Source organism: Aphelocoma coerulescens, chromosome 10 (assembly GCF_041296385.1).
Source record: "Aphelocoma coerulescens isolate FSJ_1873_10779 chromosome 10, UR_Acoe_1.0, whole genome shotgun sequence".
In the NCBI taxonomy this organism is placed as follows: Eukaryota; Metazoa; Chordata; class Aves; order Passeriformes; family Corvidae; genus Aphelocoma; species Aphelocoma coerulescens.
The window spans coordinates 3,598,948-3,611,928 of NC_091024.1; the positions used below are offsets into that span (position 1 = coordinate 3,598,948).

General features: G+C 38.1%; 1 protein-coding gene across 2 annotated transcripts in view; it reads right to left on the minus strand.

Moving 5' to 3' along the window:
- Positions 1 to 525: 525 nt before the first annotated feature.
- The window catches only part of BNC1 (basonuclin zinc finger protein 1), a 75,069-nt gene continuing 62,613 nt past the window's right edge, over positions 526 to 12,981 (minus strand). The window contains exons 2-6 of one of the 2 annotated variants that reach the window (XM_069026091.1): positions 10,094 to 10,196; positions 9,697 to 9,932; positions 6,552 to 8,473; positions 800 to 4,508; positions 526 to 669 (exon numbers count right to left, since the gene is read on the minus strand). In XM_069026091.1, the coding sequence (XP_068882192.1) occupies positions 3,830 to 4,508; positions 6,552 to 8,473; positions 9,697 to 9,932; positions 10,094 to 10,196 (2,940 nt within the window). In that variant the 3' untranslated portion in view covers positions 526 to 669; positions 800 to 3,829. Of the gene's footprint in view, positions 670 to 799; positions 4,509 to 6,551; positions 8,474 to 9,696; positions 9,933 to 10,093; positions 10,263 to 12,981 lie in introns of those variants that run through there. The other variant, XM_069026090.1, reaches the window with a different exon arrangement.

The window sequence follows — 12,981 nt, forward strand, 5'->3', positions numbered from 1 at the left end:
GAACAAAACCTCTGATCCAACCTACCTTCTCTTACTGCACTGTCTCCTTCCCAGTTTGAACTCTCACTTCAGCTTGGAAATGAATGCTCACTTGCAGGCTGAATGGAATCCTTATGGGCTGTATCTCAAACTCTGAAGGTGTTTTTAGTTTAGCTGCTTTTCTTAAATCTGTGCTCACTGATTAATCAGAAATTGCTTGTGAACCCTTTTCAAGGAGGACCTGGCAACCTATTTAAAAATCCCTGGATTAAGTCCAAGTAGTTTAGCTGTTTTTTAGGCTTCCCTAGTCAATGCAGGGTATCAGACAGGTATTTTCAGAACTTGTTTCTCCACTTTGCTGGGTTTTGCAGTGTACAACTTCAGCCAAGATTCATTAGAAACAACAGCCTCTGGTTTTGCAGAAGTTCTTTTCAAAGTACTGAGAAAACTGGGGCTATAGAAACAGATCCCTTACACTCAATTGAAAATAGATTTCTGCAAATACTCCTGTAAGCACCAGGACACTCACTGTTCCAGAGGGACACAGATTTGCTACCACAAACTATTCAAAATACCTGTGTTCTGAAACGGGATGCTCAAACACAGTGGCTACCCCGCAGTGTGCATCTGTGCCTTCTCCTTTGCAGTCACAGAAAGATGACAGGATCTAGTTTTTGAGGCTCTTGTTTTCTAAGGAAGAAGAAAAAAGATACAAATAATGAAAAAAAGGTGCAACATAATTTGAGTAGCAAGGGTGGGCATGTCCAGGCCCAGTTCACATCTCAGGCAAAGATTTGAGCCCCCAACTGTACATACTCACAGATTGCAGACGTGAACATCTCTGGAACTGAGCCTCAGCCAGGGGAAGCTGCTTCAGCTTTCCAGACCAACTCTGAAAAGCTCCAAAAATAATGGTACTACTATTCTGAAGTGAGGTTACTTCCTTCAACATCTGTGCTGAATATGTGATACGGGCTGCTATAAGCATCACACGTATTTAAAACGAACAGGGGATGTCAAGGCTTGGTCCAGCCACATTGTGGTCATTAGGAGGAGGGAGCTACACAAATGCTTCATGAGATACATATGCTGCTCTAGGGGTACTAAGGGGTAGTCTATTCTGAGAAATCTCCTATCCTGTCCAGATTTTTGAGAAATAACACACCTCCCCCCCCACCAAACCCTTCCAAAACAGAAAGAATAAAGAGGGCACAAAACATCTTTCAGCACAGTTCTCCATGATGAGGTATTTACCTTCTATTTAGCTGACAGCTTTTAAACGAATCACTACCCTTGCCTACTGCACAAAGGAAAAAAAAAATCAATAACATATCTGACAACATTTATTACATTATTTCTAATGGCTCATTAAAATAATGACACTTCCTTATTATGGAACAAGTCAGTACCATTGTCAAACCAGTGCTCTCTACAGACAGAATGTATTTTCACTAACTGTTTTTTTTTTTAAATAAAAATTAAGAACAGCAGTATTTTCAAGCAAAAAAGCCTACTTTTCTGAATCAACCAGAGGCATTATCATTGGATTTTATTAACACATACAAAATTATTAGGGTATACAAATGTGTTTCTTTTTTGACACAGTGAAAACTAAATAAATGGGCATTACAACATTAGTTTACATCACATTTTGCTTCAAAAAACCAGATAATGATTAAACAAAGAGGTTTATATATATATATATATGTATAAAAAAAAAAAGAGCTTGAAATAGCTGGAAAACAAATAATTGATTTATACTATCAAAAGGCTGGGAGCAATTGTGTCTCCTGTGATTGTGCCCTTAGCTTTCAAACTATGACCCCCACTGATATGAGTTTCTATTAAAAATCCAAAGAAAACAACAATAAAAAACCTCAACAAAGCAAACACCACCCTACTCCCCCCAAAAAACCAAAAAACCAACTCCCCCCAGAACACAAAACCTCAAAGCAATGGCACAACTTTCCGCAGGCTAGTATTTTTTCCTGACGGCTTCAAGCACGAATGAATTATTTTAAATATCACATAAACCTACAGTAAATTAAAAAAATAGAAGATTACTTTACACAATGCATGGAAACCATTTCTAGTGAGCACAAACATTTACAACTGTGTCATGTTTTTTCCTTGCATAACCCATACTCACACACAAACCAGTTTTCAAAAGAATTGGTGAAATATTCAGTCCACATTTGTTTCTTTTATACAATATGAAATGGTTACAATACCATAGTATTTTTTAGAATAAATTAAACATCAAGACATATGGCAATAGCATTGTACTATTCTTTCTACATACATATGAAATCCTGAATTTCAGTCTATTTTTATTCAGTCACAAAAAATGAATAAAGACTAAGATCCAGTCATACTGGAAAACTAGACTAGTTCTGGAAACCACAAATACTGTAAGCACTTTGGTATAATATGTACAGATTGTGCTGTCAATGTCATGCTTGCATACTAGAACTGATCAACAGATTTCCACTGGTGGAATAAAGTAAAAAAGGTACTGTAAGACTTGCTTTCTTATTTCTTTTCCTCTTTGCAAATGATTCAAAGAGGACACAACACAAGTACACACACAGCATTTGTGTGATGTGACTACAAATTAAATATTAAAGTGTTTTTTAAATACAATGCAAGGCCAGTCTTCTTAAGTGCATAGAACATAATGCAGAATACTGTTAATTACAGGGGCAAGTACAAAGATATGAAACATTTTAACAGATATTGAAAAAAGTTCTTATAAAAAAGAGGTGTTAATGAGAATAAGCATTCTTCTATTGTTACAAAGATCAACATGTTTTATCCCCCATGGGTAAGAGAAACTAACTGCTGCATCATGAAAGATATCTACTGCATCCATTTTATCTCTTTTTCTCAGAGGCTTAGAATTGCACCCTCAAACTCTTAAGCAGTTTGGATACTTGGCTGGGATTTTTTCTCCTTTTCCCCCCTCCCCCCCATTTTTAACAAAACTTTTCTCTTCCTGAAAGTAGAACTCAAAAAGTGCATTTTAAATTAAAGGGCTTACTTCTTCCCCCCTATTTTATGGATGCATTTGTTGTAGTTTAGAAATTTTAGCTTAACCTATTCATTCTTTCTACCACTACAGTTTATCAGAATGCCTTAGATTTATTCAGGCTATTCTGCCAACAAGTTAAGTAGCCCCTTTTCCTGCAAAGCAAGTGGTATTAAATTCTAAGAAATCCAAAATACTGTAATCTTTACTCAAGTGAAATGCAAACTTAAAGACTAAGGACTGCAGGATTTTCAGAAGATTTGGGCTGTATGCAAAGTTTTCCCAAATTTGTATTTTCTCTTTTGGATTTTGGGATATAGTTAAGTACAAATATTCTGTTCTACTAATACTGTAAGTCAGCTTCAGACTAAGGTCTCAGGAATGAAATGGTAGCCTCAAAACTCTCGACCCATCCAGAGGAAACTCAGTCCAACCATTACTCATTTCTTACACAACACAACAACTCATTTAACATGTAAACACAAGCAATGATGATTCTCATTTGAAGCTCCTATTGTGGCAAGTAATACTTCACAGGTATCAGAAACTTTAGTTAATGTCTCCATATCTCCCCCATTTCTAAGATGCTTTCTTTTCCTTACAGAAGTTTTAGCTGTTCAACATCAAACCAAATGATTGCACGAAAACTACAGCACCAAGCTTTGCTAACAAACTGCTGGAGAGCACACACAGTAGAAAAGAATTTGACTGTGGTCGTTGAGTGGGCTACAAATCAAATGAGCTTAAATAAAAGTAATGTTAACACATTCCTTAATTGAAATGATTAATTCTTAGCAGAAATAAATTAAGATCAGTCTGATCTTACTGTAAGCTCGGTGACCCAGCCAGACTTTTGTGCAGATTGGGGTTTTGACTGTGCCTGTTCCGACTGCGAACAGAGGAAAACATTGTGTTGCAACCTGGGACTTTGCATTTGTGGAGCTGGCGGAGATGCACAGTTTTGTAATGAGCCCTGAAAGTTCCTTTATTACTGTATGCTTTCTGACATATATGACAAGTTATTGGCAAACTGGAAGGTGAATTTGTAAAGTTTTGATTAGCTTTCTCAATTAAACTACAGTCTTGGTAGAGTTCATCATTGGGCATTAGGCTGGGTCCTTCACAGCTTTCATCACTATCATCCAAAGGCATGGTGCATATTTCACTTCCTCCATCAGAATCCCAGGAAGAATGAGCACTGCTCTCAGATTTAACGCTGGATGTAGTGCTTAGATCCAGAACAGCTCCATCATTCAATGGATCGTATCCATAACTCTCAGAACAGGGTTCTGTAATTTTGCTCATTGGAAAAACATAGCTGCCTGTTCTGTTCATTCCTTTGAAGATTACAGAAGTATGTCCAACGTGTTGTTTTAAAGAGACATCTTGGCAAAACTCCTTAGCCATGTCTTTCAAGAGGTATGTTGCATTGAAATGGTTGTTGAGTTCCAGTGTATCTTTAGTCAGAAGCTTATGATGAAGATTTAGGTTTGAACTATGTCTAGAAGAACAAAGACAAGCTTAGCAAGAAAGTGTTTTGCCTCACTTAACAGCTGTTTCATAATGATCATAAACAAAGAAAAGGAAAATCAGTATTTAGTAGCACGCATGAATTGTACACTTCAGATTTGACCAACTGCCACACCGGGAGTGCACATGGACAATTTACACATGTGACTGGGTGTCTGAACTTGCTTGCACTGGGATATATCAGAATTAATTCTACAGCAACCAATGTTTCAGATGCTCTCCTGCATTAGGGATAGCTGTCTGCTCTGCTAGATCTAGTGCTGAGCCTAAAAGAGGTGGGGGACAGACTAAAAACCTGTGAACGGAACTGAGATCAGAGAATTGACTGAGGTGGGTAAGAAACAAGATTCTTTCCCAATGGACAAAGCAGGAAAGGAGTGACACCTGAGTCTGCAAAAAATGTTGATGATCTCAAGCACTGTAACCATGTCCAGGATGCAGCTGTACACATCAGTACAGAGCTTCTTCATGACAGGAGTTTCCTTGAAAAAGGAATATTGAATTATATGCAACTTTCAGTTATCACATGGGCATCTCTGGATTCAGTTTAAAACCACCAAAACACACAAAATCACCGTTCCTCACTGAATACTATCAATCAGCTCATTGGGAGCTTACAGGCTCTGTCTAGAAGGCTGAGTTTATTGTAATACTGCCTAATCATTAGTCTTTCTCCTTGCCATCACGGTTTAATCAGAACCATGAATTGTTCAAAAAGGCACAGAAATATTTAGCACTTGTAGTCACAGTACTCTACGTTGAAGTCTAGGAACTTCTGCAAAGTTGTTCCAAATAACTACTGCTTTGTACAAAGCTGTGTCTTCTGAGCTGGCTTGCCTATTTTTTTTTTTTTTATTTAACATAGGTGCTTTTGGAAGATGGGTTAAAACTTATCTCAACATACTGGTGTGGGAAGGAATGTGTGGCATGTGAATGCAAATCTTACTGCTGGCCTTCTTTGCTGTGACCCATATCGCAATTACAGTGGGGAGGAATTCACATCTGGGAAGATGCAGGCAGCAGGGTATGAAGCCCTGCCAGCAGCAGATGAATCTGCACATCTCAGATGCAGCGGCCAGTCCTCAGAGACCGGCTCATCCTCTCTCTGGATTGCATCAGCTGGCTCCAGCACTCCTAGCAGATTACAGACAATCTAAACCTTGTGTCACTCTGAACTACTATCCAGGCACGCTTCCTGCAGCCAAGAGCTGCTCTAACACCGTTAGGGAGTTGGAAAACTTGTAACGCCTCGTTGAGGTTTGTTACCTATCACTGACCGATTCAGATACATCACTGATGGTCAACAGAAAAGCTTCAGTTCTTGTTTCTCAATTTTTGTTCATAATAGGCTGAAATAAAATGAATTACAGCAATACAGTACTGAAATTAGCATTAAACTGAATCAAGCTCATGCTATAGTTTAGAAATTAGTATTTAATATCACAGAAAAGCACTACTGATGTGGATACACACCAGATAGTGTCAGTTTGACTACCACTGCATAATGTTAATTTTGTGCTAACAAAGACTAATCTTGCTTTTCTTACGGGCTTTTTCTCACCAGTCTGTTCCAAATCCTTGAGTAAAGAAAGAACAAGTGAAGATTTCCCAAACTGACCTCATTGCTTTTTCATTAAAAAACACTCTATATATTAAAATACACATGAAAGTGCATATCAAACATGTAAGTCCACACATGCATCTACTGGAAAATTGCTGAATTCATACCCTTGTGGCTTTCCCTTTATGTACTAAAGTATTCTTTCAACTACTCCAGTCTTTATCTGTTATGAAATTTTCATGGTTTTATTTAATACCTTGTAGTCTAGTGGAAAGGAAATGTTTCTTTCAATGGATTTTCATTTCAAGAATGTTCTGATAAGTTATCATACCTGTTACACGAGGATACACAGAAAATATTTGTAGGCTCCATTCCTCAAACACTCATTTTAATTTCAAATTAGGCTCCATTGTGATGGCAAAATAAGTACAATTTTGTTTATAATTTTCTTACCTGTCTCGACTTCTACGAGAAGGGAAAGCAGCATTACAGCCCTCAACTGTGCAAATATGCATTTCTTTGAGATGTACATTTTTGAAATGCATTTTTACACTGTAAGGGTTTTTAAAAGTCTTCTTACAGATGTCGCAATGAAAGCGGCTTTCTTCCTTCTGAATCCCTAGTGCATGTTGACTGACATGATCCATATCTTTAGAGTCTTCAAAACAAGGAATGGCAGCACCCCTGTTTGACAAAGTGCTGAAAAAGCCCCCAGTCAGCAAGTGGTGTTGCAATTCAGGGCAGTCATTTTTAGGAATCCTGTGCTTTGACTGCTCTTTAATATACATGGGGGGTTCAGTCATTGGTTTTATAACATCACTGTGGTGGTGTTTTGGATCTTCATACATTATCTCATTGGAAACTATTTTTAAGGGTTGGTTTTCTTCTGGTTTAACCTCTTTCTCACAGTGTTGCAATTCATTCTCAGAGATATCCTCGATGTATTTGTTATTTGGCGCAAAGACAGACTCAAAATACTTTGGGCCCTCTACCCCAGAGAGAGATTTCCATGAATTACCTGAATGGGGGTGCTTTTCCACCCTGTCGGTCACCCGCTTCTGTATCTTATGCTCACAGGTCTCAAGCTCTCCATCGCTTACCACCTGCAGACGTGAATCATCTTCAGAACTGGCAACATCGCTACTTTCATTGGGTGTCTCAACAGCTTCTTTCTCTATCTTAATGGGCATACTCGACTTACGAGATTTCTTCTTGGGGAGCATGTCAAATGGCAATTCATTGGAAACAAGCTGCTCTGGTATTGAGGAGGAAACAAGAGGCAGAGAAGGAAGAGTACCTGGAGTATTGGCAAGCTCAGCTGGTGTGACTGGACTACGGTAAAAAGGAAGAACAGGCTGTACTGTCTTCAGGTTCGGAAAGAGAACACCGTTGTGTCCAATACTGGAAAATCCAGCCTGGCCTTTTGAATCTGTACAAGAGCTGGCATAGCTGGAAATAGTTCTGCTGTCCGGAGTTAAAATTGTAAATTCTGTCCTTTTACTATCTCCAGGTCCAGCAATGGTCAAACCATTTCTTAGATCTTTATCCCTGTTATTTCTGTTCATTGGCATATGGAGTCTGGGGTTAGGATTTGCACTATGACGATTTCGACTGCGCAGTGAGCTAAACACCATATTGCAGCCCTCAATGGTGCATTTGTGCTTTATCTTCAGATGAACAGCATTGTAATGTATTTTCAAAGTACCTTTGTCGTAAAATGTTTTTTCACACGCAGTGCAGAAGACACGCCCTTTCCTTGGCCCAGCATTTTTTTCAACAGATTTAATTTTGTTTTCTGGAGATAGTGCTGTCATTTCAAGCTTTGCTGCTGCATTATGTGAACTGGAATCACTTAAAAGGGCATCATCTTCTGTTTTAGTGACATCTGGACCATTTATGCTCCTCTCATTTTCAACTTGAAATGGTGCAGAACTAGAAGTTAAGAAGCTGCTTTCAGAAAATGGTATCTGAAGATCTTGTTTGGTTTCATTGCTATGGTCTTGACCTTGCTCAATCAAATGTCTTTCTGGTGGTGAACCTATCAAAGGTGGAGGCACTGGACTGAAAAACTGAAACGGCAGCATGAAAGCCATGTTATTTACAATATTCTCAAAGGGATGAATGTTGGTGGGACTCATTTTGTCCAAGGAAGCCGAAAAATTAGGACTGTGTGGACTGCAGCTCTCAATGAATGCCCTAATATCCAAATTGGCAGTTGGTGGTGGTATTATGATCGATTGCCCTTCTTTCTCTTGAATTGCCATTAACTCTACAATGGACTTAGTTTCTCCAAAGCGAAGAAACTGCTGCAAAGTAGCCAGTTCTTCTTCAGTGGTCATTATGCTCCAGTGATCCAGCACCTTTCCTGAAGCATCCTAAAGCCAAAAATATTTAAATGAGTTAGACAACAGTTAAGGCAAACAAAAAACACCTCCCCCTCAAATCTCTCATTTTTTTCAGGGACTAAAATTTCTTCTCTAGCAAAACAATACAAACATTGAATTTAATGGGATTAATGTGAAGTCTGTGATAATTTCTTCCAAATGTTACCACGTTGGTGATATTATTTCTTCAAGAACTAACAGTAATACTTTCCAATAAGCTATTTTTTTTTCACAAAAATTAAGACAGGTTATTTGAAAAACAGATAGTATCTTGTAAGCACAGACAGCAGAGATGGATCAATCAGACCAAGATTTAGCTCCTCATTTAAGTCAAGTATTCTTTCATTGCAAGTTTAATAATCTTCCAAGCAACTAAGATCAGAGAACAAATGAACCTGTATTGATCTATTGCCAGTTTTCACAGAGCACAGCTGTAATTACACTAGTGTTGGAGTTCTTTCAAACTCTAGCTATGCCTAACTTTTCCCAATAACTACAATAAATATTTTATCACAGAACATGTATTTGATGGCCTACTGAGATTTTTCACAGTGCATGTAAGAGTTTCTAAGATGATGAAGAACGTAACATTATAAATTTTTCATGTGATAGAGGTTCAAGGTAATTGATTCCATATTTTTAATCCTAACACTAAAAAGCAAGATTATCAAGACCATTAAATATTGATTCATGTCATAATGTAAGATCATAATGTTACTTTACATAAAAGGTAACTTCCACAGCAGCAAGGACTAACATCAGTGGAAGCACATAGGGCCAAATACACTCTGGCTGCAGCTCCAGTAAGGTTGGTAGCACTATACCAGAGATTAATATTGTCCCTAGTGTTTTAAATAATGGTAAGTTTATTTCTTGATGCATTATTCTGCTGTATAAAAGCAAACTCACTGTTTAAATAATACTGGAGCAAATTCTAAAGCCTTTACTTTGATACATTACCAGTAACTCTTGATTTTTATTTTTGCTTACCTTTGTTAGATTTGAGCAAGTGGAAAGATTTCAATTAAGTCCAACTAAAAGGAAGAGACCAATCACCAGAAATTCACCCTTTCTTTTCTGGCATTAAGCTCAAACAGGTCTATTACTGCCTTTCAGATGCGCCACGCTGTTAACACATTGTGAACCACTGAGAAGATTAAACTAGAAAACTACTTAACTGTCATATTTCTATTTAAAAAAGCCCCTCTAAATACCTGTAGCACATATCCACGTATATAATCCTGCAGCGTCCAATCCAGAGCATGGAGAATCTGTATCACCTCTTCCTGCTTCAGAACACTGAAAAGCCGATCGAGCAGAATTTTGAGGCGCACAGGAATGGCTTGGGTTCCATACAACATGAGGCTACTGATATCAAAGACAACATTGGATTGAACTATTTCTACTTGGCTTGATGGGTAGAGGTTTGGAATCCTTAGTTTGCTCAGGGCTGAAAATAAAAATCACAAAACGTAAATAAACTTGAGTCCCGAGAGAGAGAAAATTGAATGCAACTAATATTGGTGTGGGGGTTGAGGGGTGACACAAAAAGCATGTAATAGTTATGAGGATCCTAAACGGTTTTCTATAGATTGTAGAAACAAATATTACCATGTGCTACCCATCCATGCCGGCACTGGTCACATTGTCGCTGATTTATTTTCCCAGGCTTGAAACACTGACAACTACAGTTCATGAGAGTGCACCGGATAGCCTGGAGATCAATGAGAAGCATGATAGGTGATATATAAGCACCGTTCAGAGTGTGCAGATTATACATCTACAGTACCCCCATAAAACCCCCATGAAGACAGAGTTAACACAGCAGCACACACCCATCCATGTGCAATATAAGTAATCCAGGCAAAGCCTGAGTTATACAAAGCTACCTCTGCCTGAAAGAGTCAAGTCACCAGAAGAAACACTACAGTAATATGGAAGCAGAATATTTAACAATATACACAGCAACACTTCTGTGGATCTATTTAGGCTGAAGCACCTTCATAACCATTATAAAGTGTTACAAGCCGTGATCCTCATGTATGATCACTTTCTCAGGAAGGTTTGAAAACAGATGTACAGATCAAAGACCCCCTCTCTTGCAGTTCTGCTGGAACTCCACACTGCCATGTAGGAAGTTCTAATGAGCACTGCATTAGCTCTGCACAGATGCCATGCCCTACACACACGGAATTCACATGGAATATATGTATTCTGTCAAAGACACAGGAGTTCCCTAATGCTTCTCAGTAACAAAGTTCACCAAAAAGTACTCCAATTCCTCAAAGACTAAACAATCACATTTCGTAAGGGAAATGCTTGAAAGCAAAATAGAGCACACAGAGAGCAACCAGTTGCACAGTTCCAATTTGTACCTCAGTTTACTCTCACCAAGGTCATCTATAATGCAAATCAAATTAGTATTCGATGTCCCTAATCAATGGGGTGATACAAACATGCTTTCTGGAATACATGATTTCTTCTGTATGTGCCCATCTGCTGCAGAAGGCAAACAGACAACTTGGAGGTCCTAGTTAAAGCTCCAGAGGGACTGCTACAGAGCAAAGCTTTTGCAGGATTCTGCACTGCTTGGATTTGATACTGAGAATAGTTCCTGCATAAACAGAATATTTATTGAGGGACGGAAAGCAAAGAAATTGATGTGCAGGAGATCTTCACTGAAATAATAAAGAAAAAGAGTTAGATCATGCAATTGTAAAATGTCTGCATTTTTCTGCTTTTAAATTAATGTTCCCTCTCCTCAGGTCTTATGCAAATTGGGGACTTCCACTCCTCAAAATATCCATAGGAGAGTAAGATAAGATTTGAAGAAAAAAGGAAACGTGGCATTCCCACACTGGCACTTCAGAAAACATACAAGGCAGCCTGATTATCCAAAAACTTGCTAAGAAAGATGGATGCAAGAAACATTTAAACTCAAAAGTACATGGCAGAAAGATTGTTCCACTGAGATTTGCAACGGGCATTTCTTTAGACTTAAAGAATCTGACTGATGGAGGGCAGAAGAGGACACTTCATACAAATGCTTTCTACAAACAAGCATGTTCATGACATTTGGATGCCTAGTGCTTCACAGTAGTGGATCTGGAGTGAGCTTTTAAAACCTCAGTGTCTGGCTTATCCAGGAGTTACGTGACATGCACATCTCCAAACTGCAGTGACTTGATGCTGAGATTTGCCAAAATTTGAAGAATCGGAACAAGTGGCAACAGGGCTCTTGAAATCTCTGAATCACTTTACCTTTAATCTTTTAAAGGAGCCATTGCAAAATCCTGTGTTCTTGAGAAAAGCTCTGTGCTCCCCATGAAGTCATAAAATACACATCAATACCCTACGCAGTGTCAATTGCTTCATTTTAATGGAGGATATATTTTCACTTAGATGCTAAAATACTTCCACATAACAATAAAAAGCCATAAATTTCTCATGGAAAGGCTGGGGGAAGAAAAGGTGCAGTTGACTGAGGATTCATTTCTACCACAAGATATCAAACAATAATGCAGTTCAAATCTTCTGCCTCTCTACATACATAATTTTCTGTGACTTGCCTGGACTGAAGCCCTTCCACAGGCAACCCTGCTAGGTTCAGAAAGGTACAGTGCATTCCAAAAAGGCATCTTTTACATTCCCTTCAGACAAAATTACAAAAGAGTACTTCCTTTTTCTGCAAGAAGTAACAGAAATCTGCACAATGAAAAAAGCTGTCACGATGATAAGTTAATTGAGATTTCAAAATTTTTTTCATTCCTTTTCCTTTGGACATGTTCCACAAACCACTGACCTTTAAAACTATTTTTTCTACTTAATTTGTGTAGTTGGACAAGAAAGATATGCCACACCAAATTCTGCATTTCATAGCTTTCTATAAGAGCTTTCTTCTATATGGTACATGTGTTTATTTTGCTTTCCTGTGTATGTGTAGAAGACTGCACATGCCAAAACAGGAACAAGTAAAAGGAGGACATTTTGTTTTACATATATGAAAGCAGCTGTTACAAAGGGAGTAGAGCTCCCCTTCTATTCTAAATATTGAACTGATCCCCTCTCAAGTCACATTATTGCTTCTGGAAACTAGAAGCAGTTACCCTGCATCCTGCTAACATATCAAAAGGTGCAGCCTCGAATCTGGGATCTGTTGCTGTCTTAAAAAATGGCTTGAAAGAATCCCTAAGAAGAAACAACGGATTTTTCAGGTTTTTAGCATTTCCCTTCATTTGTGCTTTTCACAGTCTGTGTCTCCTAAAACTTTTCTAGCAACATTTATAATAATATAATATATATAATATAGTCACAGACAATATATAACAGAGCAAAATCAACTTTTGAAATAATCAGTGAGTCACAATTTTAAATTGTCACTGTTCAACTTTAAAAGGTACTTGTAAAAGATACACTTTGATTATCTCCCAAATTAACAAATATCAGAGTTTAATGAATAGAAATTTAGCCAAACTTCATGAAAATAATACCCTTGTCTT